The 26,823-nt window shown below is 40.1% G+C and overlaps 1 protein-coding gene across 1 annotated transcript; it reads right to left on the bottom strand.

Annotated features, from left to right (window-relative positions):
* Positions 1-428: 428 nt before the first annotated feature.
* LOC115628145 (proteasome-associated protein ECM29 homolog) lies at positions 429-26,823 on the bottom strand. The gene is made up of 11 exons (XM_030524116.1): positions 26,695-26,823; positions 26,450-26,580; positions 25,464-26,344; positions 24,919-25,398; positions 24,403-24,860; positions 23,989-24,351; positions 23,310-23,930; positions 7,092-7,275; positions 5,971-7,036; positions 5,767-5,907; positions 429-1,842 (listed from the first exon to the last, which is right to left on the bottom strand). Exons 1-11 carry the CDS (start codon positions 26,720-26,722, stop codon positions 553-555), a joined length of 5,643 nt encoding a protein of 1,880 aa, XP_030379976.1. The 5' UTR covers positions 26,723-26,823; the 3' UTR covers positions 429-552.

Below are 26,823 nucleotides of genomic sequence, written 5' to 3'. Positions count from 1 at the left end.
GAAGACAGAATCCGATATGACTATGGATACTCTGGTTATTATGTTCTCCCTGGTCTTTTTAATTCTTCTGGGACTACACTTACGAAGAAAGCTAAGTTCGATGCCCTGCAACTAAAGGTCTTGACGTCCAGAGCCTCACAGTTTAACAATGTCCCATATTTTTGAGAAATACTTGAGGACAAGCGTCAACTAAAGGGGGAGGAGTTAACTACCTGGTTGTTAACTCGATCGACGACCGAGAGGACCCGTTGCAAAATAGTCAAAATTGCTGACACAGCGTCTGCAATGTTTCCGTCGGCAAGACTAAAATTCCTTAGAACTTGACGATCACTCCATTGTTGCCAAGCGTACGGTTTGCATAGATATAGATTTGATTTAAGTTTCAGTTCCATTCAAACACTCAAATAAACGAGACATATTTTCGTGAAAGATTTTATTTTATTTAAATTAACTTTGCGGGAATTAATTTCTATATGCTGTCAATAAAGACACGGTTTATATAATTTCCAGTACCTACGAAATGAACATTTTTGCAGTTTTCTCCATCACCATTTAATTTAAATTGCTCAGTTTTTTCTCGATGTCCTTAATGCGGCAGCGAACCTCTGGAGCAGAGTCGCGTTGAAAATGTTCAAGATTTGATTCGAAATTCTGCTTGATAACTGTTAAAGTTTGCTTGTCGTTTATGTTTACACGTTTTATTAACACTAAAATTATGTTCAAGGCTTCCTTCTTTAGACCCGTATGGGGTAGTGCGGCGGCCAGGGAAACAGCGGCCAATACATCGGTGCTAATCTGCTTTACAATTATTTCGTGTGTTTGCATAAATTGCGACTCGGTTTTAAGTTTTTTTTCACTATTTACTTCTGATAGCTGAGAAAATTCAGCAGCTTCATCAAAAATGTACAGCCGCTCAATGTATTTGGTTAAAGCAGCCAAAAGACTTACTTGTACTGGCCGCGTGCTTTCGCTTAGAATTGTTGTGCAATGAGTGGCGAACAGCAACTGAAACTTACGCTGCGTCTCGATGGCATGCTTGGGCCATGATTTACCTAATGTTTCCCAAACTACTTCTTTTAAATTGTTTAGGATCTGAGCGCGCTTGTTTCGCTCATCTATCGTCTGATCCTTGACCAAAAACATTTCGTCCTCATCTTCCAAATTGTTTATGCCCAGATCCTTCATTTCCAACAAATACCAAATCATGTTGTAAACTTCCTCAAAACGATCCGCTTCAAGTAACTCCAAAACATCACCAAGAGCTTTCAATGCCAGAATACGATAGTGCGGCTCCTCTTTTCGTGCTTCACGCATACAAGCTTCTATAATACTTAGGCATATCTCGTGCTGTCGATTAAGGTGTTTGCAAAGCGAAGCCAATGCCTGTAGAAGACGCCCCTTTCCTTGAAATGTCCGTCCGTATAGTGCCGAAAGCAACTGCATAATGAGGCGTACACGCTCTGCCTCCTCTAACCTGGGCCCCAATCGAACTGCTATGGTATGAATGGCATTACCAGCCTGCGTCTTTCGCGACCAACTGGCATCTACTAGCGAAACTTCCAGTTTCGGTATAATAGCATGGAGATTGAGGCGAATGCCGGCATCTCCGGTGTTTATGTCGCTCCATAAATCCTTCCACATTTCTATATTGGTTTTAGAGTCCATATTTTCTTCTTCGTGCATAGCGTAGAAAATAAGCGGCAGTACATTATCCATGTAGTCTTTCAACATCTCGTGATTGCGCTTATTCATTGATTGTATAGTCAAGGCGATGGCGCGATTGCCAGGCTGCTCCATATAAAGCTCATCGAGTTTTTGGAAGAGATTTTTGATGGATTGATCCTATATGACAGGAATTAGATGTGTAGGATAAGATTAGTTGCTATACATTTATATTTAAAAATGTATATATGTATATACTAATATATTTATTTTAAAGGCAAGTTATATTTTAAATTGTCAGAATTAAGGAGTTTCTGAGACTTGTATTACCTTTACCCATCCCCTAACATTCAACGGGGAATTGAATGGCGGTTAGTTAACGTACTCATAATACATCAACATTAATAAAACCGGCAATATCGGTTTTCAAAAACCGTGTGTTCATAAAAAATAAAAATAATTTAATTTTAGCATAGATATGTATGATCACTCACTAACAGGCGAGCGAAGCAGAAATACAAAAAATAATTTTAAGCGTCATTCATTTTTATCATTAGTAAAGTTACGTTTATAAAAATACAATCAAAAAGATAGTTGTCTTGCCGCGCCAATATGGACTATTAAGATAATAGTACGTCAAAAAGAAGAATTGCTTTTTCATTAATCGCGATTTGCATTCCACTTCGAATGTTAATGATATTTGCACCACTGATATATAGTTTACACCGAAAGTACTAAGGCTTTAGTCACAAAACTTTATGTGGTAAAAAAACTGTTTTACGCACAACATATGTGCTGATCTTAAATTCTTTCTACCTGCGATTCATTTTAGCATCACGGATGCTTCTGTATTTTTCTATGATTGTGTTGAATTATCTTCTGCATTCAGGTTCATTGCAAGTTTTCGTCCAGTTAAAAGTTTTCAAGCTTCCGAATGGGTGCTTTTTGTACCCTGTACCCAAAAGGTAACAGAATTTAGATATAACAGATAGAAGGGAGGCGGGGCAGTTTATTTATCCGCCAGTATGAACTTAAGGATCTCGGAAAGTATAAGATATAGAATTACCAAACTTGGTATCTATATATTGTTTTAAGTACTATAAAAGACCAGTCAGTGTTTTTTTGGTGCCTCCCAACTCCTCCGCTGTAAGTGATTTTCCATAAATCCCGTATTTATTGAAATTTGTTACCCAAATTTAGTTAATGCTTCTGTTCTCATGGTAAGTTTCATCATGACAGATCCCATGAAAAGGAACACATAGTCAAAAGTGTAATTTCTGCCCAAACTGTGCTTGTAGATGTTGTTGTTGCTGCTTTTACTGAACTCTGTACTGCACACATACACGACATGTCATGCCAGCTCGGCGGCTACAGAATTTCTCTCTATGTTATCGGCTTTTAGGGATTTTATTGCCGCTTGGCTAACCGAGTTTATGCTTGGAAGTAAGGAGGGTTTCTTGGATATCTAGGAACACACTGCAGTGGTCCAGGGGTACGAAAAATTGTTTAATGCCAAGTTCTTCTGGATAGATTTTAGAAAGATTGCTGCAGTCTGGTGGGCCAGAATTCCAGTCTGCCGTAGTTGAAATGATGGTGTAAAAGGAGTGTGAAGATGCAGTAGTCAATGAATGAATGCCGAAGGGGTGGAATTTTATATTTCCTACTGAAGAGCACCAGCCCTGTTGTGCTGGGGCTTACATTAAGGCCGCTAGAAGTCGCCCATGTTGAATTCCTATTTATTATTTCGTTAACACAATATACACTTTGGATGTTAGAACATGTGGATTTATTAATAACATATAAGCACGTTCTCGCTTGCATGGAAGTATTATTGTAAACATGAAGTTGGCTGTAATCTGACATTTTTCCGCTTGGGCTGCCACTCACGTCCAGCCGTTACCTAAGGCTGCCACTAACATCCAGCCGTTAGCCAGCGCTTTCAAAGAATATACACGAAAAGTAAACTGTCACATAATCCGCGTTAGATATAGCAGAACACCCCCTATTCCTTTCAAGGATCGTACAAGTGTGTTGCACACCATGTTCCATAGGAAGGGTGAGAGAACGACCGAGTGGTTCTCCAACTCACATTTCGAGACATCGTGGACGAGCTCTCTTACCAGTTCTACGATGGTATTGTCCATCCCCAAGCTTGTGATTGCGATTGGGGGCACGTTATTGAAAGCACCTTCTATGTCTAAGAAGGCGAAAAGGGTATAGTGTCTGGTAGTGAGAGATTTCTCTATTCTCGAGATAACAGCATGAAGTGCCATTGCGGTGGATGTGCCTTTGCAGTAGGCAGAGAGCTCAGAGTAAAATGTGAGTCCGAAGTCCTTCGGGTTGGTATGCGAAGGTCTACCTGCTTTGGGTATGAAGACCACTTACGATCTTAGCTAAGTTTCCTGTGAGGAGAACCTTGTGTAATATATATTTATCTGCTAACCATCTGATAGGTTTATCTCCTGCGTGAAGAAGATGCCCCAGAATAGGGTTTGAAGCTATTTATTGCACATCGAATGCTGTTTTCAGATAATAAATCAGGGGGCATTTGAGATGCACCAGCGCTTGGAGCGCTACTGGTCGGTTTTATGCTTGTGGAGCTGGGGAATTAGGTACCATAAAAGCTGTTCACGTGACTCTTCACTTGAATTTGTCCATGATTTGTCTGGCTTCTGGAGGTAACCAAGCGTTGAAGAAGTTTTGAAATACCTTTTTGTAGCCTGGCTGTGTCGGAGGTGTTCTTGATATCAGAGAAGTTCTGCCTAGAGGATCGTTTCGCTTATCTAAGTATTTTCTTATACTCTGACAGATTTTGTTTATATGCCCATCAGTGTTGCTCCCCTCCTTGGGATCTAGTTGCATTGAAAAGTTTCTTGGCTTTTTTTTGACTCATTGACTTGTGTTATCTGACTCAGGTCGAGTGTCGAGGTGAGCTGGAATGTATCTGGGTGTACCCTGAGGTGGGTACTCTGGTGTTACGTTTATATATATTTTTTTTTATATTCCTGTTTTACTCCACTTGGGAGCTTAGGGCTTCTACAAGTACTTTCCATCGAACTCTATTTCTGGCCGTCTGTCTAGCTGTGTCCCATGTGATGTTGTTATGGGATAATTCCTGAAGGGTGGTCCGTCGCCAAGTTATCTTAGGTCTGCCGACCCGTCTGCTTCCTTGGGGGTTCCAGTCTAGCGCTATCCTTACAATGCTGTGTGGGTCCTTTCGCAGTGCGTGGCCAATCCACATCCATTTCTTCTTCCTTATCTGGAGGTGGATTGGAAATTCACCAGTCATGCTCCACAGGTCTGCGTTTGATATTCTGTTCGGCCAGAATACCCCGCATATAATTCTGAGGCATTTGTTTATAAATGCCTGCAGCTGTTGGCTCATTCTTTGTGTGGTCAGCCACGTCTCGCTCCCATACAGTAATGTGGATTTCACGCAGGCATTGAAAATTCGGAGTTTGGCTTTGGTAAGACGGCTCGACACATCTTCGTTTACGCCACCATTTTTGGAGATAATGGTGCCGAGGTATGGGAAGTTATCAACAAACTCGATTGGGTTCCCACATATGTTGACATTTCCTTGGCTGGCGTGATTGAAGCGCATCGCTACGTTTATATATTACCTATATAATTTCAATACGAGGACCAATTTGTGCGTTTAGGATATCTAGTCATGATTGATCGAGAACCGGGCTTCGATTCCTTATCACGAAAGTGGGAGCTCGCCCGTAATCGTCTGACTAACGCCACTTACCAAAACATTACAGAAACAGTACCGAAAGAATGTCTACTCACGGGAGTTATTCGAAGTTTTTAAAGTTGGGGACATGACAAAAAAAAATTATTTCGAAAACTGGAAGTGCACCGATTGTGCTTAGTTATAACAAGTGAAAAAGCTAAAATCCCGACTTTGAAATAATCTGTGCCTATGTCTATGCGTGTCTGTGTGGGAGAATATAAAGTTCAGCCAAAGCAGGAACAAAAACAGCAGCTGGCAGAGCTTGGCTATAACTTCCTACCTAATACAGTCTTGTATAAAAAGAGAGTATAAAGAGCATTAAAGCTTTTTTCGAATATTAATTCATTATACGTTATTAAACTCACCTTAGCCAAACCCATTAGATGCCCAATCGCACTGGCGTTGTATTTGCGTACAATTGCGTTGCGATCTTTTATTCCTAAGAAGCAAGCGCCCAAGTATTTGCTGACCAAAGGCGTCATCTCTTTGCCTAATCGTATGGTGATCTGTAAAAGTTGGTCATATTACATATTATCAATTAGTGTACGCAGTTTAACAGTATCACCAACCAGACAAACAAAATGCGCGCATCCAATTTTGGTACCCAAATTGACGCTGGTCTTCATTAGCTCTAAAACTGAAGGCGTCATCTTCTCAAGCACTGGATATTCTATAAATTGTACGCATTTGTTAATTGTTTCCATTGTATGATGTGATTTGGCTGCCTCTGCGCGTAACGAGTCAACAGCTTCTTGCGCCTCGTTGTCAGCGCCCAAACGTGTTGACACATAGGAGAGCTTCAAGCTTTCTAGCTCACCCGTGGCCTTTAGCAAACAGGGTATTAGTGTCACCAGATGTGGTGCTATATTCACACGCGATGATTCAATCATATCCGAAATGGTCTTTAAGCTCACGTTGCGAATTTCCCCAACTTTATGGTCCACGCCCTCATTAAGCAGAAATGGTAGTACGGAAGTTGCTACTGCACTTCGTAATTTTCCATGCTCCTCCGAGACTGCGACCGTACAAAGCTTGCCTAAAACAGTAGCAGTACCTTGAGCGGCTAGTCGCGTGCCCTCGTGTATATCATCCATGACTCGGAAAAGCTGATACCAAAGCTCCTTTAGCTCGGGTTCAGGAACCTCATCTACATCCATTCCTTCCGATATTTTTTGTAGCGAAGAAGAAGTGGCATTTGGCTTACATTCCTCGCTCCGTAAGCGCAAGCCATTGGGACGCTTCAGTAAGTCCCTCACTGCCAGACAGCAAGCGATGCGCACCCGCCACTCTTTGCTTGTGAAATTCTCCAAAAGTTCATGAAATATTTCCCAATAATATTGCTCAATAGCATTTTTGGAATCGATGACAATTGAATCCCAAATTGTAATCATAGAATTTTGTATCTTTGGTGTTGGGTCGTATTTATAGCGATAAAGCCTCGGTATTATTTTACCTAGATACGGCTGCATTTTTAGACGTGAATCTGCAGATAGTGTCTTGATGCCAAAAGCTGCACCTAGCTTGCTTGTCCAAGTGGCATTGTGATTAGCAAGTTGCATGAATTTATATATCATGTCGGGCTGGTTTAGATCCGATGCAAGTGCGCACAGCTCCTTATAAGTTGTAATGTTTCCACTATAAGACCAATTAACTTTACAATTGATTCATGGTTCTTATTTTAAGTACTTACCCCATTGGTGTTTTCCCGAGGGTACCCTCTGCAAAAAGTTCTGTGTTCGGCGCAACCTGATTGACCTTGCGTTTGCCTCCGATCAGCTGATCTAGTAGTGAGTTAGCCAAGTCAGTTTGACCGTTCGCATCGGAGAGTGAATAGACCAGGCTGAGACCCCGTGAAGCAACATCTTGAACGAATTCTTAATAAAAAAAAATAAGTATTTTAGCAATATAGCTAGCACGTAAGACCACTGTACATAAGCATACATACATTTAAGATTAACGGTAAACACGCTCTCGTTATGTATGCGAGACAGCATAGAATAATAGATAAACGAATAAAATGATGTTCGAGTCACTTTGGATTGAGAGCCGAAGTAAAGCGCACTCGTTTAAAGCCTGACTACAATATGCATATTTAGAAATCTACAAGTATGTTTTCAAAACCTTAACTCTTTTGGTTATACCGAAACGATAAGACTGTCTGATGCTATTATTTTGTTGTAGACTGTAATATTTGCAATAGTTTTAATATTTAATCTGATAACTATACCCGTTATAGCGGCCATAATGCTGAGTGAGTATAAGTTTAATGGTAAATATTATATCATTTTTGCTGATAAATATGCAGATTTAAATTCTTTCAATGATTCGAATAAACAAAAAAAAAAAAAAAAAAAGAAAAAAAAATTGATACCCGTTTCAATATGTTAGGCGTTAACAAGAATGGACTAGTACATTCAGGCGACATTTTATTGAATTTTCTTTATATTATTGATACTATTTTATTTTTTATAACAATTAATTAATGACAATGAATTGAAATTTTGATTTGGAAAACAAACCTCTACACCTAGAAATAATTATTATTATTATATTATACAAGTACTAGCGTTTCCAGCTTGCGTTGCTGCACCACTGAATTGTTGTGTTTTTTAAGATTTCCGAATCTAGCGCCCCCTGGTGGCGCTATCTATACATCGATTGGAAGTGAAGTTATTGCGTTTTAAGTGCCAGTATGTCTAAAGGCATTTCACTTAGTTTTAAGATTATTTAAGAGAATTATAATTGAAAGCAATGCATTAGTTAAGAGAAAATTGTCGTACACTGCAGCTGCCTGCGAGCAGCATAATTGAAATTGCCGCTCTCATGTTGGGCTTACGGCGGCGGCGTTTGTATTGTATGTAGCTTCGATACAAATTAAGAAACACTTGTTATATTGAAGTCTAGCTGTGCGAACGTGGGATCATTTTCTTAAACCAATAAATCGTCCATAGAAAGACACCGTCTTTCTTTTTATATAAACTTTGTAAGCCTTTTGCTTTTGCCATACCGGCTTAACGTCGTACGTTTTGGCGCCCCCGGGTGAACTACCGAAGTCTACTCCCTCGTTGGATCTCACATCGAATCGGCTTTCGACTTGCGATTACCGTCGTGGTGGTGTCTACTGGTCCTACTGGTGTCTTCGATCTGCGCGAGATTATTGGCGGTGTTCTCCTGGACAATTGGACGTTTGGCTACACTCCCAGCTGATGAATTGCCACAATTTTCGGGGAAGTTTATATCAGGTAACGAGTGCGACTTGTGTGTGTATTTAAACGACAAGTTGCAACACATATGTAAATTATGTACACATATAAATTTGTGCAACTCACTAATAAATTTATATGCACAAATTTATTTGCAATACTCATTTGTAAATTTAGCAAATAGAGTGGACCGTGATTTATTTGTCAGTCGGCATCTCAATTAAAGAAATATATAATTACTAACGCATACCTGTTGGAGCTTTATAAAATAAATAAAGTTTAAAAGAAAACATACATACATACAAATATTTGCGTAGAGAATTGCATTTATTTATTTCTTGCTACCTTATATATACATACATACTCGAACATACAGAATACATAAGCACATAACCAAACGTTGGTTAGAAATTTGTCACGCCAAATCAGTGTATGGAAAAGGTCACTGCACTCCGCTAAGTCGCCGTTGCTTAATTTCTTCTGTACTTGCTTTCTTGCTGCACTGGGCAAGCCGTCGTTAGCGGCCGTTGTACATAGGTACATACTTAGGTACAAGTGCAGCAGGAGAATTACAGTTGTACATAAGCAACAGGTGAGATTGCGTTTGCGTGCACTGATTTTGCAGTTTTGGTTTGCCTTGCCGTTCTGCTAATTTGTTCGTTTCGATATTGTTGTTGTGCTGCTGTCACACTGCAGCAGCGTTGGCTCGTCCGCATATCGCTGATTCTCTCCCGCTCTCTGTGCTTCGGTGCCCATATCGTTGGTGCACTATTGGCTCGCTGCTATCGTGTAGCTTGCATTCGTCGTCGACTGCGCTGTCGGCGTTGGTAGAAATCATCTGGACAGTTCGCTGTTTGGTAACTTTAGCGTTTAGTACGCTATTTGTTTGTGCGCGCCAGCTGCAGTGTACACGTAAACAACAACATAAACACACTTTCGTTGAGCAGAACAGTAAAGGCTAGCAATTTAGTACACTGTACTACAATTGAAATACATTATCACAGCCTTTTGCATTCCTTTATTTTATAAATATGCCTGGCAAAAGAAGCAAGCAAACCCGAAGCAGGGCATAAGACGACTCTATCTCAAATAAATTTGATTGCTTGCTTCAGTCACATGCCAATGTCGTTCGCGATATCGAACGAATAAAAAGTTCTATCCAGACAACTTCTGGCAGCACCGAGCCTTTTGTTAAGTGCCAATTGGAAATTTTACCCCGGTACATTGATAAAGCCTTTGACCTGCAGGAAGAATTATACAGAATTGATCCGGCCTTAGTGTCAAGGGCAGACTTGGAGATTCTCTGCGTCTCAACTAAAGCACTCTTGATGAGCAAAGGCGGACGGCCAAAGCTTCAAAGGGACATCGCAGTGAATTCCACAATATTTGCATCCTCGCATAGCAAACAGTTGCCTTCAATGAAGTTTCCACGGTTTGCTGGTAGCTATTCGAACTATAAGAACTTCATTGGGCTGTTTGAAAATCTAGTGGACATCATCATTTTCAAATATTGAAAAGTTAAATCATTTGCTGTCATGCGTAGAGAAAGAAGCACTAAGAACGGTCAAGGCTTATCAAGTTACCGAGGAAAATTATTCAAAGGCACTGGCAGCTTTGAAGCGCGTTTACGACAACAGCTGTCTTATCATATTTGATAGCATTGCCATACTAATTGACCTTCCGAAAATGCAAAGCTCGTCTGCTAGTTCCTTGCGTTCGTTGATTGATAACATTCGCGCTAGCTACGAATCACTGCTATCCTTAGGCAATGACAAACAAATTTCCAACGTTATGCTCATACACTTGGTCATGAGTAAAGTTGATCCCAATACTCGTTCAAAGTGGGAAGAGAGCCTCGACTATAGCAAACTTCCGTCTTGGGAAGACTGCGAGGCATCTCTCAACAGACGCTACCAGCACTTATCTGCTGAGGAATCATCTTCTGGTTGCTCCCGGACTCAAAAACAAAATTTTGATGCGTCAAAGAAAGGTGGCAAAATAGCACTGGCAGGTGCACAAGTCAGTCCGCCACCGAGTCCGAAGTGTTTGTTCTGCCAAGCGATTGACCATTTTATACATTCGTGTACTCAATTCGCAGCACTTAACCGCGACGAACAATTTAAGTTCGTGAAAATGTGCCCTTTGTGCATAAACTGCCTAAGGAAAGGTCACACAACAAAGGCATGCAAATCGACTACATGCAGAGTGTGTTCGAAACCACATCACACACTTCTACATAAATATTCTGTCGACTCAGCGCAAGCTGCAACTGCCAGCCAATCGTTTGTGGCGCAAGCTGAAACGCCAGCCCAAACTTCGGCTGTTAATCACGCCACGAGCGTTTCTGATCAAGTGATATTGGCTACGGCAGTGGTTCGTGTAATGGATCAATCGGGCTCCTACCAATTTGCTAGGGCTTTGCTCGACTCAGGGTCCCAAATTAATTTTATGACAGAGGAGCTCGCCAAAACTTTTGCAACTTAAAAAAGAGCGAAAAAATATTAATTTGGTTGGCATTGGTAAACGCAAGTCTGCAGTGCGTCACATTGTGCTAACGTCAATTGCGTCTCGTAGTAGCAATTTTGATTTGATGACAGAATTTGGTGTACTGAGAACTATTTTGTCATACCAGCCTGAAAAGATAATTGTCAACGTTGACGTGCCAAAAGGTCTGGAACTAGCAGATCTTCAGTTTCATAGGCCGCAACGCATTGATCTGCTTCTTGGCGCAGATGTATTCTTTGACCTATTAAGAGAAGGTCAAATTAAGGGAACCAGTGAGTAGCCGACTTTGCAAGCTACAGCACTCGGCTGGATTGGCTCATCTGCACTTTGTTCTGCCTCACTCTTTAGTTTGAATCAGAGTTTTCCGCTTGATAATGAACAAAGTTCCTTAGATGCATTAGTTCGCAAGTTCTGGGAGTTGAAAGAAGTTCCAAATTTGACTGACTCACATTTATATACTCCAGAACAAATGCTTTACGAGAAGTCATTTATGAACTCGATCACTCGCTTAGGCCAGTCCGCAGTCACTTGGCAGCTCCTGTAAAACAGCTAAAAGGCGCTTTCTAGCCTTAGAAAGGAGATTGTCCAAGCAGCCAGACGTACATGCCATGTACACAAGTTTCATGATTGAATAGATATCTTTGGGACATATGAACGCAATCGACAACACGGTTCCGAGAGAGCCGCACTATTTTATTCCGTATCAGTGCGTGCTAAGGCCGTCAGCTTTGTACGCTGACATTGCCAAAATGTATCGGCAAGTCGAAGTCATGGAATCACAACGCAAGTTCGAATTGATTATTTGGAGAAAAGATACCACAGAACCACTTAAAATATACCGTTTGAACACGGTAACATATGGTACCGCTTCGGCACCGTTTTTGGCTATTCGATGCCTTAAATACTTAAGTGAGCTGCACGCAGATTCGCATCCATTGGCGTCAAAATCTCTGGCCAACGACTTTTGTGTGGATGACCTGCTGTCTGGTGCAGAAACTTTGCAGGAGTTGGAGTTGCTATATATTGAGCTAAACTCAGTTTTAAAGCCATTTGGATTTATGCTCACCAAATGGTCATCATATTGCGAACAGTTTCAAATTCAGCCTTCTGACGATCTTCTTATAGGTCATCAGGAGGATACCAAAACGCTAGGACTAGTTTGCAGTCCTCGTGATGATGCGTTTAGGTACTGTGTCGAAAACCTTTCTGTTCAGATATCGCCTACTAAAAGTGCGATACTTTCGTTATTTTCGAAACTATACGACCCACTTGGTCTACTGTGCTCAATAATTACGCAAGCAAAAATTTTAATGCAGGAGCTTTGGCTTCAAAAATTTTCTTGGGCCGACCAAATTCCCAGTCATCTATTAAAAGACTTGAATCCTATTACTAGCTCTTTTGATGCACTGGAGTCAATTCGCATACCCCGATACGTCGGCGTCTCCAAAAATAAAAAATGCCAAATCCATGGCTTTGCTGACGCCTCAACGAGAGCGTATGGGTGCTGTCTCTACGTTCGAGTAGAACAGAAGCAGAACGTAGCTGTTTATTTGTTGACAGCTAAGTGCAAAGTCGCGCCGTTGAAAACCAAGTCGGTTCCGCGACTGGAACTTTGTGCTGCACAGCTGCTAGCGACGCTGTTGGACAAAGTTAGGCAACGTTAGACTTGTGCATATGCCAATAGAGCGAGTCGTTTTTTGGTCCGATTCGGAAGTAGTCTTGCACTGGCAGCAAACACACCCGGTTCATTTGAATACTTTCGTGGCAAATAGAGTTCTGACGCATTTTGGCGTCATGTTCCGACAGCAGATAACCCAGCAGATCTGGCTTCACGTGGCTGCACCACGGCCGAATAGACGGATTCGCACTGGTTTAAGGGTCCATGAAAAAACTAGATTGTTCCCTTTGGCCTCGTAATTCTCATATCGAGCTGAACAAAGAGCAGTGAACGCTGGAGAAGCGGAAGAACGCTACGTATTCCGGTTTATCAACGGAAAAACAAATACAAATTCGTCACTTGTGCCAACAGCAATCGAATTAGAGTTTGCGTTTTTGGCAGTTGTCCACATAGTACAACACACAGCTTTTGCGGACGAGATTTCAAAGCTAAACAAGTGCTCGATCCTGCAGCCTTCGTACCAAAAATTAAATTTGTATCGTGCAAAAAGCTCTATTGAAGCAGAAGGAGACTATATTGAATAAATAAATTGATTTTGCAAAAAAAAAAACATTTTTTTTTTTTTAAGTTTTTACTGTTTACTTTGGAACACACCTTGTACCCACTTCCACCCTATGGTTAATTTCCCAATTTTCCATTCGTATAATCGCCTATATCTCAGAGACTATTAGACCTAAGGACACCAGTGTTGACCATCATGCGTCCAAGTACCCGAGTTGCCTCCGCTGCTTTCTTATTGTCGTGTTCCAAGTGCTCCCGAAAGCACAGCCATGTGTCCAACTTAACACCTAGGTAGCTGATAGAGCGTTTGGACACCACTGGTAGACCTCCAATGTAAATTTGCGCCTGCTCTACCGCCTTGCGACTACTGATTAAGACGGCTTCTGTTTTTCCTGACCCAAGTTCAAGGCCAACTGTGTTAGGCCAGCACATGATGGCTTGGATGCTACGATTGCACGCGTTTCCGCTGCACTGACCTCCTTCGCGGCACAAACGATCGCTACATCGTCTACATGCCCCACTAGCTCCGTGACAGATGGGAGCTGAAGGCGTAGAATTCCGTCATACATGACGTTCCACAACAAGGGCCCCAGAATGAACCCTTGGGGAACGCCGACAACAATGTTGCGACTTTTTGTGGCCTCTGAGGTGTGGTATCTGAGTACCCGGTTGCTGAGATAACTCGTGATTACGCGTTGCAGGTGCAAAGGAACACCCAGAGCCGCCAGAGCATTCAGAATTCAGCCCTAGTACGCCGTGTTGAACGCATTCCTGACGTCGAGTGGCCACCAGACAGTATTTTTTGGTGCCACCTCTCCATCTGGTGCCTGCAATAGCATTTGATGCGATCACGACCTTTTCAATTGCGTCCAGGGTGGATTTCGCCTTCCTGAAACCAAATTGATTGTTTGACAGCCCAATTACTGCCTCCAATATCGTGCACAGCAACTTCTCAAGAACCTTCCCGATTGAGTCATACAGATCGGCCTGTACGACGAAGGGTCTTCGGGAGGTTTACCTGGTTTGGGCAACAGGACCAGGTTCTGCACCTTCCAACAGTCTGGAAAAATGCCCATCCAGACCCGGCGCTTTTTTGGGCTTTAGGCAGTGTGCGGCGAGTATAACCTCCTCTATGGAGACTTCTTCGGTGATCTATGATAGCGCTACCGTGGTTGGGATCAAAACCGGCACCTCGGGTCTCGCAGGAAATAAAGCATCCACAATTCGCGAAAGTTTTAGTGCATCCTTGGACTGCTGCAAATTCCGTCAGAGATAGGCTAGGCGGTAGGTAGCAGCTATATATCCACAGACTTGCCACCTTGGCTCTCACGAAGAAGTGATCAGATCTGACATCAGAAAAGTATAGCGTTCTTGGTCCGCACAGCCACAGAGCCGTCATACCGGACAGGCCCTCGACCCAGCTAGTATTGCTGTGGATTTTATATGGCTCGCTGAGGATTGCCAGGCTTACCTTTCCCTCGTTGACAGTTTGAAGAAGCAGGTGTTGCGCTGCAATGCAGTGGTTGAGGTTAAGCTGAAGGACCTTTAGCATCTCATTTGTTGAACCGCCTCCTTAAATGCCGGGCATTTGAAGCTGCCTGTGGCATGGTCCGTTACTGGGAGCTTTTTCCTACTGCAGTGTGCACATTTCGGGCTGTTCGTGCAATCCCTGGCTGTATGCCTTTATCGCCGCATGTGAAACAGGAGTCTTTCAAATCCTCGTCGCTCGTGTATGTGTGTGTCTGTTGTCTCGTGTGTCTGTGCAAAGCAGTAACAACAACAACAGCTGCGGGCACTGCTTGGTAATATATACATACATATACGGCTATAACATCCTGTTAAATCGGTCTATCAATATGAAACTTAGCATACGGACACAAAATTAATAACTGGTATTCTCTGAATTTCAATGAAAAATTCCAAGAAATACAGGAGTTATGGACAATCAGTGATTGTGGTGGAGAGGGGGAGGGAGGGAAATTTAAGAATACACATTTTCTGCGTATTCACATAAGGCATCTGGGACTAAATTCAGAATAAAAAAACAAACTTGACCTGCCTAGGGGTCAGGGCACACCTACACACATACATATACTTGTATATGTATGTAAGTATGAACATATTCAAATTATACAGCGTTTAAGTCTAGAAAATAATGGCACAAAATGACACAACCTATATATTTATGTGGATGTGTATGTACATGTGTATGTATGCCCTAGATCTCGGAACGTACGAAAAAAATTTGCTATTTGGTAGTGCCTTTAGAAACTGTAGAGTGTCGGAAGAGAAATACCTCAGTAAAATTGATATATGTGCAACTTGTTTTTTTAGGTTTCTTAGGAACTCTTGAATGTTCGATTTTTACTTTTATTTTTTTTATTTAGATAATAGAAATTGACAATAAAAAAAAGTTAGAACGCTACAGTCGAGCAAGCCCGACAGTAAAATAGCCTGTACTCTCCACAAAAAGGAAAAATTAAAAAAAATTAAATTTGTAAAAAAAATGAATGAATGAATTAATTAAAATAATTAATTTAATTAAATTAGAATACATGTTTATGTTCAGTTTAAACAGCATACATTTACATCACGTACCTATGCGTGTTCATATGCGTGTATGTATGCAGCACAAAGTTGAACAAAAGCAGCAACAACAACAACAGCTGCGGGCAGCGCTGCCGACAGAGCTGCAGGCAGCGCATGAGCAGCGATTTTACTTATGGCTATAACTTTCTTCAGAATTGACCTATCCTGATGAAATTTGGCACACGGACACATTAGTACTAACTGGATGTACCTACCAAAATTGATTTTAAAATTCCGAGAATTACGGAAGTTATACGAAAAAATACGAATTACGGGGGAGTTGGGGGGTGTATCAGAAAAAATAAACAAACTCGTTCTGCCTAGGGCTTATAGGAACCTTGATACCAATTTTGGTTATCCTAGCTCTTGTACTTACTGAGATCCTTGTGCTCATACAGACGGACATGGCTATATCGACTCGTCTTCTCATCCTGATCAAGAATATATATACTTAGTGGGGTCTGCCACGCCTCCTTCTGTGTTTTACATACATGCGCACAAAACTAGTATAGCCTTTCACCCTTTGGGTACAGGCTATAAAAAGAGCGGCCAGGGTACATCGGACAACTATACCAGCAGTTTTTCGATGCGCTTAAATTTATTAAAAATGACGACGGAAATAATTATAAAATTCAAAATTTGGTAAGTAGTACAATTTATTGCACATATCGTAGTAATTACTTATTTTATATATGCTCCCGATTTAACATTTCGTGTCCACCGCTGATATAAACACGTCGTTATTCCTTGACTTTCACAAAACAACAGAACTTGCAAATGAGTGTCACTTGCAAGCACTGCAAACAAGAAATGAAAACACGTGTAGACATTGACGCAATATATTGCACGAAATAGCCATGCAAAAGTTTGCATGCAAAACAAAAATTGATTGCAGCAAGAAATTTTCTTGCAATATTTGCATAGGTGTAAACATTGGTGCAAACTTTTGCTGCAAATTATTTTTAACTTGCTGCAAATTGTTTGCATCGTGTGTACCTAGCTTTAAAATCATGAATATAAGCAGTGATAAATCAGCTTTTAATTTGTGCATTATTGTTTTACTTTGTGAATTTTTTATCTATTAGACCATTATTGTGCTCAGTTTTTTTGGTTGTGCATTTAACAGGTATTTATTTAATACTTTTATTGTTTCGGCGTCAGTGCACTGCACTTTGTTTTTGCAATTATTTTGCATTTTGCTTTTAAGCAGCTATCTTTGCTTGCAAAAAGTTTGTGTGTGTGTTCGCGGTAGCCCTCTCTTTGTGCGTCTTCGCTCCCACTCAGCCTTGTTGTTGTTGCTTGTTTGCTGCAGTACCTAAAAGCTTTATCTCAGTGCCGCTTAGTTTTTTTTTTTTTTCTCTGTTTGTGCTTATACCGTTTTTCTTACGCTTTGCGCTATCTCACATATTTAAATCATTCACACTCGTATTTATTCCGCCCATAATGTCGTGCTGCAACAAGTCTTGCACATTTAAAGATGCAATTGATTCCGATCAACTTCGGTTTGTTAGCTGCTGGTTGTGTGAGAATTTTATGCATATTAAATGTGCTGGATTAAATGGTCGTGACCTCGACAGAATCTACTCACCTAAAAAAGGCTGTGGTGGTTTGAAGTGGTCATGCCCTGTATGCATTGGCACACAATTTAATTTCTCACGTATGTATAATAACGTGAGAGATAAATTTCTTAAATTGCAAAAAATAACTAAGCAACTCTCAACTGAGTTTGACTCTGGTGAAGAGTTGCTTAGTCAATATTGGTTTGTGTCTCCGCCCAAGCGTAGGTTAGAGCCTCAATTTTTAGAGGTACCGCCTTGCTCGGCCCCGTCAACCTCATCACGCCCATGTTCACAAGGGCATCTCGATTTATCGCCGGTAATCTCGTTGTCTGCTTCCCCTGGAAATTTGTTTGAAATTTCCCCTATGCCTTCTCCTGCTGAAGTCGCAGTAGCCCCATTAATGGAACCTCCTGTAGTAAGCAAGTCAGCAGTTGCCTCGAAAGCTTCTAAAAAATCTTCTAAAAAAGCTTGCACTGCCAAATCCCCTGCACTATCCCCTGTAGTTTCATCAGTTATTGCTGAAAGTGCGTCAATTCCAGCTCTTCCTCAGCCTCCGTCTCTTACTGTGATAGCTCCCCGAAAACAAGTTTTTGTATCTAGATTATCTTCTGATACCACTTGTGAATCCTTAGCAGCCTATATTGCTAGTAAATCGACAGCTAGTGTGTCTATTTCGAAGTTTAGTTTTGCTGAGCCCCGTGAATTAGCCTCGTTTAAAATAAGTGTTCCGCCGGAAGCTTTTACAATTATATGTGATCCAAAATTTTGGCCTCCACATATGATTGTTCATGAGTTCAGGCAGAAAAAACGAGTTTCGTCACTGCCTGTTGATTTACAGTCTAATCTTTCTTCGAAACCAACGTCAAGTTTGGCTTCAAAAAACTAGGCTCGCTATCCTTTTCGCTTAATATTCTGTATCAGAATGTTAGGGGTCTTTTGTCCAAGCTTGGCAATTTATTTTTGAGCAGTTTTTCTTTCGATTCGAATATTATTGCGTTTTCAGAAACATGGTTAAACCCTACGATTTTTGATAACGAAATTTTATCAGATGACTTTTGTATCTTTCGTCGTGATCGTCCGAGTCGTCGAGGTGGAGGCGTACTGATTGCAGTCAAATCCAACCTTCGGTCGGAAATCATTGATGTAGATGTGCCAAATGATGTTGAATTTGTTGCTGTTAAAGTAACTTTTCCGTCTTTTGTTCTATACATCACTTGCTCGTACATACCTCCCTCTTCTGATGTTCAGGTTTATATGCAACATATAACTTGTATTAAAGAAATTTTTACTCATCTTCGTGACAGCGACGCGTTTGTTGTGGTAGGTGATTTTAATTTGCCCAACATAGAATGGTCATACCTCAATGAATCAAATTATTTGGTGCCCTCTGCAGACCATGAATTTTTGGATTGCCTGTTGGACGTTTCTTTGTTTCAAATTAATCCTATACCTAATCACCTTAGTAGAATGCTTGATCTCGTCTATGTCACTGACCCTAGTAGCGCAGTTATCTCTAGGTCTTCACCCCTGTCAGTGCCTGAAGATACTTACCACCCTACTTTAGAAATCTCTCTATCATTTTCAAATCACACCTTAATTCCTACACTTAATTCTAATAAAACAAGTCGTTGCTTTCACAAAGGAAATTTTTCTTTGCTTAATGAACTTATTTTAGCAACTAATTGGTCTTTTCTGTATAGTGCGGTTGATATCAACATAGCCGTTAAGTTTTTCTATGACACTATTAATGCTCTTTTTGATGTCTGTATCCCAAATTGTGTCATATCGTCTGCGTCATCAAAACCTCTGTGGTTTTCGCCAAGACTTTCAAACTTAAAAAATGTTAAATCTAGATGCTTTAAAAAGTATAAGCAGTCGGGCCTATCTATTGACTTCTATAAATACTCTATAGCGAAATCCAATTTTGTTCTTCTTAACTCACGGTGTTATAATAATTACCTTGCCCGATGTAAGATACAATTTGCACAGGACCCTAAACAGTTCTATAAGTTCGTTAACTCTAAACGTAAAACTGCTTCGCTACCTTCATCATTTTTCCTTGGTGACAAGAAAGCCAGCAATGATTCTGAAGCTGCTGACTTGTTCGCCAACTTCTTCCAGTCAACTTATTCCTCTGTCTCTATTAGTAATACCTCTTATCCTTATAGCATTTCATCTTCCCACACTATTTACGCTCCCATAATTACTGATAGTTGTCTACTTTCTGCTATCAAATCCTTGAAGTCTTCGTACTCTCCTGGAGCAGACAACATTCCTAGTTGTGTACTCAAGGAATGTTCTAGTTCTCTTTTACAACCATTGCTTAAACTTTTTAATCTGTCGCTTAGTTCTTCAATCTTTCCAGCTATTTGGAGAGAATCTTTTATAATTCCTTTATATAAAAAGGGTGGTAAGTCTGATATTTCGAATTACAGAGGTATTGCAAAGTTGTCCGCTATACCAAAATTATTTGAAAAAATAGTTTGCGGCACTTTGCAGCATCTCTGCAAATCTGTCATATCTCCTGCTCAACATGGTTTTATTAAGAGACGGTCTACTACGACCAATTTGCTGGAATTTACTTCTTTGGTAAATGAGGCATTTATTCTAAAAATGCAGACTGATATCATTTACACTGACTTCAGTAAAGCATTTGACTCTGTTAACCATGACCTTCTGCTCTTTAAGCTTAGCCGCATAGGATTTCCTGCCGATTTGTTGCGTTGGATTTCGTCCTATTTAAAAAACAGGACCCAACGAATTTTGCTCAGGTCGCATATCTCTAAGCCCGTTTATGCATCATCAGGTGTGCCTCAAGGTAGTCATCTTGGCCCTTTATTTTTTACATTATTTATTAATGACCTCCCCTCTATCTTGGCACACTCTTATATACTTATGTATGCTGATGATGTGAAACTTATTCTATCTTACAAAAACCCTCTTCATTTTCAACGCCTGCAGGATGATCTGAACTGCATGCAATCTTGGTGCATAGTAAACCGCTTGTACCTCAATTGCTCTAAATGTAAGTTCATGACCTTTCATCGAACTTTGCCCCTCTTAGTCACATATACGATTGACAATGTGCCATTGCAGCGTATATCGACTGTTGAAGACCTTGGGGTTCTTTTTGATTCCAAATTGAACTTCAATCTTCACATTTCTAGCATTGTAAATAAAGCTAAGGGTGTACTTGGATTCATTAAACGATGGTCCAAGGAATTTACTGATCCTTATACTACCAAACTTCTGTACACGTCTCTAGTACGCCCTGTGCTTGAATACTGCTCTTGTGTCTGGTGTCCACAGTATAGAAAGTATCAGGAGCGTATTGAATCTGTTCAGAAGCAATTCTTGCTTTTTGCTTTACGCGGACTTAACTGGGATCCTAATGTTTTGATGCCATCGTATTCAAGTAGACTATTACTTATAAACCTTCCATCTTTAGAAAATCGTAGGACTGTTCTTGGAATAGTTTTTCTCCACAAGTTAGTTATCGGTGAGGTTGACTCCTCTGCCCTCTTAGGTCGCCTTAATTTTTCAGTTCCTTGTAGACCAACAAGGAATTATTTGCCGTTCATATTGGCTAGATGCACAACCGATTACGCTTTGCACAATCGTTTTCGGGTCATTTGCAGTAATTATAATGATCTTTCACATTTACTTTCGACAGAACTCTCTCTCTGTTCTGTAAAGATTATTCTTTATAATTATCTTCGGGAAAATCTCTGACCACTTCTGCTGTGAGTCGGGGCATAGCTAGCCGGACTGGCATTTAAATTTTCCCCCACCGGGTTGGAGATTTACCTCTTTCTCTGTCTTTGTATCTCTCTTTCCCTCTTATTTTTTTCTTTTTCCTCTTCCTCTTTCTACACCTTACTTTTTCTAATTAGTTCTTAAGTAGAATTAATTCTTCTCTTCTACTTGCTATTTGTTTAGTTTGTTAGGTCTATAATGTCTCTGACCACATTTGGCTGTGAATCGGGGCATAGCTGGCCAACTGGCAAATAAAATTCCCCCAACGTGTCGGAGGCATTAATAGACGTCATTGTATAGCTCTCCCTTAGGCTTTCTTATCTTTTAAGTTTAACTTATAAAGTAATACTATTAATATCTTTATTTTACTTTCTAATATTATCAATTATTTATTGACAGTAAATTTGTTGATTTTTTTTATAAATAAATAAATAAACGACTTTCGATAATAAAATCTGTCAAAATAACCGCCAGGCTCGAGCATAAGCCGTTTGTTTCTTCTTCGCTGCGTTAAGATATGTCTAAAGTGTAAAAACAAATTGTTCGCGAAGTGGAGCGGGTCTTCAGACAGGTGAACTTAGTTAAATCCAAATTAAGAAATGGGATGCATTTAAATACGCTTAACTACATTTTAAGCGTAAGTTATGTTTTTTGTAAGCAAATTAAACCATATTCATAATTATATTAATTAATTTACGGACTTAATCGTAATAAAACTGAACTGAAAATGAACTGTAGAATTTTTAGCTTGATTTTAATGTGAATTTTCTATTATTATTTTTACAAGAATCTCATATTATTATTATGAATTATGAATTAAGAATATAGAATTAATATGAAAACATTAAAACAGATATTTCCTTAAATTTAACCAAGAAAATAGTGTTTTTAAAGCTGGCTTGTTTTACTCTGTACATAAAATGTACAAGAGTATATTAGGTTTGCGGGAGCTGAAAACGTAACAGGCAGAAGGAGTATATATAAAGTATATTCTTGATCAGCATGACGAGACGAGTCGATCTAGGCCTGTCCGTCTGTCTGTATGAGCGCAAGGATCTCAGAGCTAGGATAACTAAAATTGGTATCAAGGTTCCTATAAGCCCTAGGCAGATCGAGTTTGTTTATTTTTTCTGATACACCCCCCCACTCCCCCGCAATTCGTATTTTTTTTCATAACACCCGTAATTCTCGGAATTTTGAAATCAATTTTGGTAGGTACATCCAGTTAGTACTAATGTGTCCGTGTGCCAAATTTCATCATGATAGGTCAATTCTGAAGAAAGTTAAAGCCATAAGTAAAATCGCCACTCGTGCGCTGCCTGCAGCTCTGTCGGCAACGCTGCCCGCAGCTGTTGTTGTTGTTGCTGCTTTGGTTCAACTTTGTGCTGCATACATACACGCATATAAACACGCATAGGTACGTGATGTAAATGTATGCTGTTTAAACTGAACATAAACATGTATTCTATTTTAATTAAATTAATTATTTTAATTAATTAATTCATTCATTTTTTTTTAGTAATTTAATATAAAAAATTAATTTTTTTTTTTTAATTTTTCCTTTTTGTGGAGTGTACAGGCTATTTTACTGTCGGGCTTGCTCGGCTGTAGCGTTCTATCTTGTTTTTTTTTTTTGTGGAGAGTACAGGCTATTTTACTGTCGGGCTTGCTCGACTGTAGCGTTCTATCTTGTTTATTTTATTGTCTGTGCTTAACTCGTTTTCGCGGGGTATTTTAAATAATTATTAATTTTAAGTTCGGCAAAGCACAACGGCTTTTAAAAAGCCTCCAATAAATCTTCTTAACAATTAAATTTTTTTCTGGAGATTATAAGTGTGGTTTTCAATGTTTAAAATGTAAAAATTTATGATTTATCAGTTTACTATGAATTCATGACCTGGGATGCTAACGGTACTTGAGATTAAGAGCTGATAAGAAACGAATGTATGAGAAAGCAACACAAAGTAAGAGATAAAACTTGTATACACAAAACATAGCCATCTATCATAATAACGGTAATATCATAAACAAATTTTGCACATATATCAATTTTACTGAGGTAGCATGAGGTATAGTAAATAAGTATAAAATAAATAAGTATATACAAATTAACTTACCGCTATCATCAGATAACAGCTCTATGAAGGTCAGTTGCAGCAATTGTTTTTTGTTGAGTACAGACGGTCGGAGGCTGCAGTGCTTGACAACTCCCAGCAACCAAACAGAGACGGCCTGACGGGAGTGTTGATTTGGCTCAGTTGCAAGCGTTAGGAGGGAATTCAAAAACTTCTCAAACGCGTCATCGTTGCAATGAATATTCACAAAGTCTTCAGCCGGCGGACCAACATTAACATCGTAACCGCATATTGTGTTGACAATGGCCTCCGATATTGCAATGTTTAGAGCTGCATCCTTTTGTAACTTGACCAGCGATAGTATTTTGTCCAAATTTCGTAAACTAAAGTAAGCGCCATCACCAATTGCTAAGTACCCCAGGCATTTAGCTGCCTCTTCTCGTATCTTTTGGCGCACTGAAGTAGTGCATAAAAGCTGAAAAACTCTCTCAAATATAATTAGCTTGGTTGACGTTTTGTCTTCTGCTAATTTTTCTTTATCATTATTGCAAATCACTTGAAATTCTTCATGCACATTTGGTATCTGAACGGTTTTGCCTATCATGCAGATGCATTTGACCGCCGCTGAAACGAGCAGCCACTGCGTCTCGGAAAGCATTTTAGCTGTTTGAAAAGTTGTAAGATTAAATGTTTGCCAGCAATGATTGTATTGATGAAATACCTATAACTTTGATTGTATCTACGAAGATTCCCCACTTTCCGAAATCTTTCATCGACCGTTGCCGCAGCAAAAATTCAATTTTTCTATTTAAGCTTTGTCCTAAAACCAAAAGCCAGCCATGCTGGTGCTCCAGTGTTTGTTGAGAAAAACTTGTCAGGCATTTGCCTACTTCCTGATCGAATTGGTCATCCGGCAATCCAAACGCCAAAAGAATGGCGTATACTTGAGCCACATGCACGCGCATCGTTTCTGATACATCCCTTAACGAGTTGCTTAGTGGCTCAAGCAAATGTATTTGCTTGACAGCAAATATCTCGGGAGCTGCATTTAACAGATCATACAGGCACAGCAAATTCGATTCCGCTAAAAATAATATGAATTAGATCTTTTCTGTAGTAACCGGAAAACACTCACAGCGTTTGACCTCTAAGCTATGTTGCAGGAACAGTAAATATTGGTGCAGAGCATTGTTCTCATCATTTACGTTGTAATTCAAAACAATATGTTGTCTCAACTCCTTTACATATTTTTCATTTCCCGGTGCCGATTTAATGCCAGCAGAATACCATAGACAAATGCGAAGATAGTACTGAATCTCTTCGTATGCTTCTAGGCTGAAAGGCAGTGTTCTACCACCTACTAGTATACGAGCAGTATTCTTTTTTATTCGTTTTTGGGCCATCTCGTTAACGTATGCCATCATGTCACTAAAACTAGGTAGCACAATATGGCGTTGCTCAGGCAATAACTTATTCGAGTTGTCTATTGGATTACTCCCTAGATGCTCAATGGAATGCAACATGTCAAAGTTAACGTGATCTTTCTTGGAGGTACCGTAGAGAAACGTTGTTACATTTTCGCGGAGAGAATTCCTGAATTTAAATAAGAAATTAAAAACGGAATTCTTCCATTCATGTAGCACATATTTACCGTTCACCTGCGATAAGCAGCAAGAGATACCGCGGTGGCGCATAATGTGGTGGAAAGCAATTTGTGAGAAAAACACTCGTTACGTTTTGCACAATTTGAGCACTAGATTCCGCATTGTCGATTAGCATGGCCAGCAGTAACTGCTGCTGTCCAGTTAGCTTCACAGATGTTTCATTACTCTTAGAGTTAATAGCATTTGTTACGTACGTTGCTTTCCAGGCAAAAGCGGTTGCCATTGATATGAGCGCCTCACGTATCGAAGCCTGAGATTCAATGGTGCTTGTGGACAAACTATTAAAACAACTAAGTACAAGTTTTAGGTCTTGATTGACATCCTGAGGGAAACTGCGAGCATGTTGAGCTAAAGCGGCATATGCTGCGTTTTGTACATCATTGGGCTCTACACATTCACGTCCGGTGATTTTAACAATACCCGTTAAAATAACTTTGGATACTTTAGAGATCACTTCATGTGGACCACTATATATGGTACCAAAAAAGATTTTTTGTTATTGATATAAGAAAATTATGAAGGTAAAACTTACTCTTTAAGCATAAGCTCGGCAAATTGGAGTGACAGCACCTTGCACTTCTGATTTGTATTCGTGCCGAATAAACTATCAAATATGGTCTGTATGCCTTTAGGTACATTAATACTTTTTCCACGGCATTTTATCAAATATTGCAATATCTTTTGACGCACGCGAGCACAGCACGGACTTTGTTTCCGATGAGTCATTTTATTTTGGTTTCCAATAAAGAGTGTGTAAAGCGGAGCAGTTACAGCTGGGTTGGCGAAGTCAAGCATGGTACATACTTTACTAAGCTCAGCTATCGCGGGGGTGGCCACACTAAAGCGGGTATCGGCCGACGCCACAACCAGCAAAGGGAAAATCTCCAAGTCCATGAACACTCCCGAACATATGAAACGCACTATACCCTTTTTTGTTTTCTCCAGCTCCTCGGCACGCCAGTTGTGGGCGACCACGCGTTTAAACGAGTACATACTCATTCCTGGCGGGACTTCATGATCCTGTGTGATACCATAAGGAAGTAGTAAGACATCCAACAGAAAAGACAGAAAACTTTTGGTGATTGCTGGCTTGTCTTGTAGTTTAAGAAACATGGTGCGCTGTGCTGGATCCTCAGGTATTTTGATGTCACCCAGTATCGGCAGCAGCAATGTGAATAGTTTGTCCTGATAGTCTTCCAGTTCACTTTCGCAGCTCACCATATTGGCAACAAGCGCAGCTTGGTTATCCAACGGCAATCTCGAATAGCCCATTGCGATAAAAATAATGGCGAAATTTTTAAGAAAAGTAGTACTTTCAGGAGCGCCATATAAATTAAGCAACTCCTCCACTGGTATTTTCACCTGACCACGGGATGTTAACCGGCGTTTAATGTGTGTTAGTACTTCAACAACCTGATAATTGTAGTTTGTAACGTATTAGTTAACATTTTATGTTGTGACATTTCAACCTACCAGTTGTTGCTTTTAACATACATGTAGTTAAATAATATAACTTACCTTTGTGCGCACCAGTTCATGTGGAGAGTTTATTTTGAGAATCACTGGAGGTAAGAATTTTGCCACTGTCGATTCCAATTTTTCATCCGTCTCTGCACATCCGAGACGCAGCAATACGCGTTCCAAAAGTTCTGAACATTAAAAAAAAACAAAACAGTATCTTATAAACCGTTTCATTTTGAGACTACATCTATATGCGATTTATCAGCAACAATCTTCTGAAAGTAATTTACTCTAAAATTTACCGATTTCGGCACCAGCTTCTGTTGTCATTTTACTGTCAGTGGTGGATTGATGATTTTAATAAATTATGAGCAATTATATCGATTAAAAGGAAGCATCGCTGCTCCGATAATTGAGATACTTGTTAGACG

Source organism: Scaptodrosophila lebanonensis, unplaced genomic scaffold (assembly GCF_003285725.1).
Source record: "Scaptodrosophila lebanonensis strain 11010-0011.00,11010-0021.00 unplaced genomic scaffold, SlebRS2 tig00000110-arrow-arrow-pilon, whole genome shotgun sequence".
Lineage (NCBI taxonomy): Eukaryota > Metazoa > Arthropoda > Insecta > Diptera > Drosophilidae > Scaptodrosophila > Scaptodrosophila lebanonensis.
Note: the sequence above shows the minus strand (reverse complement) of the source record. Positions and strands in the feature narration are given on the sequence as shown.

Bases quoted from the DNA above. Each gene is read 5' to 3' on its own strand.
- LOC115628145 (XM_030524116.1), bottom strand. From the start codon at position 26,722: ATGACAACAGAAGCTGGTGCCGAAATCG. The intron at 24,861-24,918 runs GTAAATATGTGC...ATTTAAATTCAG, and splicing joins CTGCTTATCGCAGGTGAACG to GAATTCTCTCCGCGAAAATG. The intron at 1,843-5,766 runs GTGAGTTTAATA...CCTGTCATATAG, and splicing joins ATCTAATGGGTTTGGCTAAG to GATCAATCCATCAAAAATCT.